We start from the raw sequence: 6,000 nt of genomic DNA, 5'->3' as shown, positions 1-6,000 counted from the left end.
GAATCGCACCATTATGGAATTCTTTGCCGGAAAATGCCGTTTACTCAAAATCTTTGAAGGAATTCAAAAATTTTATGACAATACATAAGTAACAAATTACGCAAGTGTATGAAAACTTTCATTGCTTTTTGATGAGGCTGTCAAAGTGTGCAACTCACACTTGCTGGTGTTTCTAACTGATGTGCCCTCTCTCCACTATGGTGGTTTTGAAATCTAAATTGTTTCTGGCCAACATGGTTCAAAATAAATAATTCAATTACAATAAAAGTTGGATCAAAAAATATTAAATAAGTTTTTTATATATACTAGTGTTACATTATATTTTTTGTTTGTTTTCATAACTCTAAATTCAAAAGAACTCTTAATAAAATAAAATGCTTTACAGAGTTAATTAAAAAAAAAAGAATTCATATAATTTAAACTATCTATGAACAAAAAAATTCTTTAACAAACGAATTAATTTGCAGCAAAAGTTTTTTATAATATAAAAATTAATTTCATATTAAAAATAAAATTTACAAAAATAAAATTTGATATGAACACCTAACAAAATTTGATATGAACACCTAACAAAAAGTATAAAAAATCAAGTATCCATGGCTTTTTCATTAGCCAGAGCTAATTTACGTATGTTATTGAGACAACCCGCTGCTGCTTCTTGAATCTGTTCGTCAGAAGAACCCACCATCTTTAATAATGACTACGTGTGACATTAAAATTTTTTTTACTATTTAACATTGCTTAACTATTTAGGTAAGTAATAAAGACAAAAGAATATTAGTGTAAATTACCTTAACAACTCCGTTGCTATGCATTACAATACAATTATTGGGGTCACGTGATAACTGAAACAACGCTTTGGTTGTAGACAAGTGGACATCACTGCTTGTTGATTTGAGATATCGAACAAGAGGCGCAACTGCACCTGCTTGGCCAAATGACACTCTATTGTTACCCCATGTACAACAACGTGAAATTGCTTCTGATAGATAATGCCTCAAACGATCATCTGTCTATAAGTAATCAGAATAGAAAATGAAATTCGTAGTATTACTTGTAATTTGAATCACAAACAGGCTAATTAGATTTAACTTAATTCAAAATAATATTATTTTTATAGCAATTGTTTTAAATTACGGTGTTAGTTAAATGAGCAAGCATCGGCACCACCCCGTGATCTGTTATGACAGCAAGATTCTCTTCATCTTTAGCAATTTTTCCTATTGCTGCACATACACTTGACAACACCTGAAACAAAACATTCTACAACGTTTATTTAACTACACTTATGCGACTTGTGGAAAATCACGGCTGTTAACTTTTTTTATTCTTTTTTTTTAAATCTCGATTTAAAGTGAAAACAAATATAAAAGAAATTTCAACATGTGACTATATTTTATATAAATGCTTTAAAAATTAAAACTAATGTTAAATAAATGGAAACATACTTCTGAATTTTCTGACTTTAGTAAAGATACAATCAATTCCAAACCTCCAACAAAAGAGCGAACCATCTCGCCTGCATCCTAAGGAGAAAATAGAGTTGTATAAAAATAGGTTTTACATTAGTTGCTCACACACCATGCAATGTTGATGTATGCACATAAGGTGACATTACTGAATAATGTCAAACTGCACATGAAGCATGAATTCATTGTTTACAAAGTAACACTGTGAATGTGATGTAAACAACAACATTTTTTTATTAAACTTTATAAAACATTGCAATTTCGACAAGTAATTTAAATTTTGTATAAGTATTAGACCTTGGCGTTTTCAATGCAAGGACATATTGCCCAAGCTGCACTGGATTGGACCTAAAAGTTTAATAATAATAATAATCAAACAAATTAAAGAAATTAAATTAAATTTTAAAATTAAATGAAAAATTAAAATTTTGCTATAAACTAATATAAATATCATTCCAAAAAATGTTCCATCAGCTGTACTTTTAAAACTTTCAAATACCTCTGGATTTGGAGATTTCAGTAGTGACCATAGTAAACGAACTCCGTCTAATCTGTCAATAATCCTAAAAAACATATTTTAATGTTTTTGCAAAAACAAAATATTTAATTCAGCATATAAAAATATTATTTATAATCAATCAAAATAATTTTATGATTGATTATAAATAATATTTTAAATTTCATTTATATGAAATTGAAAGTTTAAAAAAAAAGGTTTTTATCAATTTTATACCAACAGTATTTTTAGGAGTTAATTTCATTTAATATTTTTTTAAACTAAAATTTTAATAAACATGAAACAAATATTTATTTTTGCATTCATGTATAAGAAGACTTTTTAAATTTTTTATAATATTTGAATAAAAACTTTTAAAATCATATTTTTTACGCCATATTCTCTTGCTCAGAAGCACATTGGCCTATGGCTTTGGTTACATTCACAAGAAGTTGTTGATTTGTTCCAGTTAAGAGTGAAACCATAGGTGCGATGCCACCAGATTTGCGTATGATGGAGCAATTAGCTTGTATTTTTGCACATTCGCCAAGGGCTCCAACAACATTAATCAAGACCTAATGTAACAGATTATTAAAGAAAAACATAAACAATTTTATCTAAAACCATTTTTAATATTGATTAGTAATAATTCTGACCTCTTCATGTTGATTGTTAAGCAATGTTATGAGTTGTTCTATAGCTTTGAGCTGCTGAAAAACAACAACATTATCACTGCTAATAGCACATTTCCATATGGCACCTGTAACTGCAACTAGTAACTCTTTGGTTTCTGCATGTGCTAGCAATGCTATCAGGGGTTCTAAACCTCCATAGATACGAACAAGATCTCTTGTGTCTTTGTCTTCAGCACACTATAACGAAAGAATAAAAACAATCACACATTTAAATGAAAAGCTTAAAAGATATTCATGATAAAAAATTAACTTCTTGATTGTTCAGCTATATTGTGGATGAATTTGTTTGAAATAATAAATTATAACTAATTTAAATTTTCAATGAAATGTTACTAAGAATATTACAGTAGAAAATGAAAAATTTAAATATTACCCAATGGAAAATGAAAAACTGACCAACAGAAATTGAACTATTTACCAACAGATTAAAAAATCATTTCTATTATTTTAACATAAAGTCAAAAAAAATATATTAAAATATATACGCAAAAATAAAGTTTGGACTCTTAACAAACCAAATATCAATGACATTGACTAACAGCATCATTTTCTGACAACATAAAAAACTTTAGACTTACCTTATATATTGCACTTGCACAATGTTGCTGTAACTCTGTATTATTTTTACGCAAATTATTTACGAGATCTTTTACCATGCCCTCTTCACGTATTGCAAGACGATAGCTAGCCTATTTAAAAACAGAGAAAAATTTTACATAGATACTGTAAAAAAATATTTTTTTAAAAAATTCCAAATGTTAACTTCTTACCAATGAAGCACACTCTTGTAATGTTCCAACAATTGGAATCAGCAATCCTTCATTATCTGACTTTAGGAGTTTCGCTAACAGCATTATACCACCAGCATTCTTAATTGCTATTTTATTTTTGTCGCTTTTACTGCAACTCCATAAAGCTAGTGCTCCTGCACGAGCAATTTCAATTCCAAACTCTGCCTCTTTAGATGAATCAGTACAATCAAGAAGCTGTACCTTAATACAAAAAATAAGAAGCTGTACATTAATACAATCAAGAAGCTGTACCTTAATATAAAAAAAAAAAATTCAATTAAAAACTATAATGAAAGCTTTTGATTTTGATAAGTAAATATGTAATAAACACATCTTTTTTTAATACATAATATGTTTCAATGTAATTTCTATATTTCATTACATTTTTGTAGCAACCACTTAAAAAATTTTATGATTTTTTTTACTAGTTTTTTTACTAGCTAAAGGCTGAGAGGTAATACAGTCAATGAGGTTACTCATTTCTCTGGTAGTACCATATTCAGTTTGTATCTCGATGCAGTGGCTTAAAAAAGGTCACTGTGCTAAGAAACAACTTGAGCATTATACTACCAGGATTGTGGTAAGAATTGAACTCAGAACTTCTTGCTTATAAAACAAAAATTAAATTTTTGTTACCATTTTGTTTTTTATTATTTTAAGGTAACTATATTGCTGTCTTTTAGAGTTTACCTCATTTAGAAAAGAAGAAAAAAGGTACCATTTTAATTAAAAAAAAAAAGCTACCATTTTAATTTACTAAAATAAATTATTCAGAGTGTAAGTATTACAGTTAAATGATTATTTATCAGTATATAAACTAAAGTAACTGAGGAGGTATGTTTTTAATAAAAAATGGCTACTTCATACTAAAAACCTTCATAAAACCATTTATAAATAAAACCCTGAAACATCTTAATTTCAGATATTCACACTTTGTATAGAGCTATTATTATAAGTAGAGGCTAAAAGAATACTCACTCTTTATGGCCATGCTATTTTTATGCTTTAAGTTTTAAACTTCGTGGGAAAGCACAATATTGTTTGGTTTTACACTATTTATTGAAAAGAAAATCACTTAAATTAAGATAAAAATTTTTAAATACAACTTTTTTTTATATATGTTTGTAATTCAAAATCAAAAATTGATTTTATAAAACAATTTATAAAATATTTTTTATGATTTAGTATTCCATTGTATAAAATTAGTTTTTGTGAGTTAATCATTAAAGGTAGTGTAAAGTAGCCCGGTACCTACATATGAAAAGATGTATAATTAATTATTATGAAATCATACTTTTATGGTAAAGAGATACAAGAAGTTTTTAGCACTAGGTATTTATTTTTAGGTTTTTACTTTTATTTTTTTTACTGTAAAACATGCTTTGCTACATTGACTATCTTATAGCCTGCTGCTACAAGGGAGTGTTGCTAAATCCACTATCTTATAGCTTGCTGCTACAAGGAAGTGCTTCTACACTGACTATCTTTTAGCCTGATGCTACATTAACTATTTTACATTCTGCTGCTACAAGAAAGTGCTGCTACATCTTCTGAGTGTTTGGTTAGGGCAGGCAGTCTATTAAATGATTAAGAAAAAAACTTTAAAAAAAGTTTTCGAACTTTTTTAAGTCTTTCAAACAAATTAAAATATATATGTGCATATATATATATATATATATATATATATATATATATATATATATATATATATATATATATATATATACATATATATATATAAGTAATACAACACGCATTCATACCAGTTTTTTTATTCCACCATATTGTCTGACTGCTTTTCTAGCCCGACGAAATTTAGCTACATGAGATATATTTTCAGCTGCCAGACATTTTAACTCTTTATTTGATGAACTAAGTATTTTGACCATGGTTTCTAACCCACCTAAATCTGCAATGGCTTTGCATATTTGCATATTTTCAGAAATAACTTTTAAAATCTTTAAAGATCCAACCTATAAAAAATATTAAATTATAATATAAAACACAATACAATTTATTTTAGTAACACTATATAATAGTAAATAGTAAAGTACATAAAAACATAGAAAAAATACAATAAAGTTCAAACATGGTAACCAATCCAGGGTTTATTTAAGAGATTTCACACCTAAAATTAGTTTGATAAACCTTAAAATTAAGATTATATCTGAACAAATGTTTTATTTATGAGTTGAAACTTTCTTGTTTGTGATTTCTAGTTTTCCACTTAAATCATTTCTATATTTCAACTTTAGTTGGTAATATCTTTTGCCATTTACCTACAACTGAAATTTGAGATATGAGAACACTGCAAATAATAAATACAAAAATGACATTTCAATTAAAAACATATTTAAGTACATTTAACAAATATTTAATAACATTAGTTGTATATAATTTATATTGACTGTGATTTGTGACTTTTTTTAAATATTCAATTGGTCAAAAGCAAAAAGGTAAAAAGTAAAATATTAAAGTGAATATACTAGTAGAATTATGAGAATAACTAGGGTACTAGTGGGATAACTAAGCTTAATGTGTGTTGATTA

General features: G+C 26.9%; 1 protein-coding gene across 3 annotated transcripts in view; it reads right to left on the bottom strand.

Moving 5' to 3' along the window:
• Positions 1-268: 268 nt before the first annotated feature.
• The window catches only part of LOC100197521 (outer dynein arm-docking complex subunit 2), a 38,150-nt gene continuing 32,418 nt past the window's right edge, over positions 269-6,000 (bottom strand). For 2 of the 3 annotated variants that reach the window (XM_065799093.1, XM_065799094.1), the window contains exons 6-16: positions 5,215-5,424; positions 3,431-3,652; positions 3,239-3,349; positions 2,622-2,837; positions 2,359-2,540; positions 1,969-2,032; positions 1,767-1,817; positions 1,449-1,526; positions 1,138-1,248; positions 792-1,013; positions 269-700 (exon numbers count right to left, since the gene is read on the bottom strand). In XM_065799093.1, the coding sequence (XP_065655165.1) occupies positions 587-700; positions 792-1,013; positions 1,138-1,248; positions 1,449-1,526; positions 1,767-1,817; positions 1,969-2,032; positions 2,359-2,540; positions 2,622-2,837; positions 3,239-3,349; positions 3,431-3,652; positions 5,215-5,424 (1,581 nt within the window). In that variant the 3' untranslated portion in view covers positions 269-586. The remainder of the gene's footprint in view (positions 701-791; positions 1,014-1,137; positions 1,249-1,448; positions 1,527-1,766; positions 1,818-1,968; positions 2,033-2,358; positions 2,541-2,621; positions 2,838-3,238; positions 3,350-3,430; positions 3,653-5,214; positions 5,425-6,000) is intronic. The other variant, XM_065799095.1, reaches the window with a different exon arrangement.

The sequence above is a fragment of the Hydra vulgaris genome, chromosome 06 (assembly GCF_038396675.1).
Source record: "Hydra vulgaris chromosome 06, alternate assembly HydraT2T_AEP".
In the NCBI taxonomy this organism is placed as follows: Eukaryota; Metazoa; Cnidaria; class Hydrozoa; order Anthoathecata; family Hydridae; genus Hydra; species Hydra vulgaris.
Note: the sequence above shows the minus strand (reverse complement) of the source record. Positions and strands in the feature narration are given on the sequence as shown.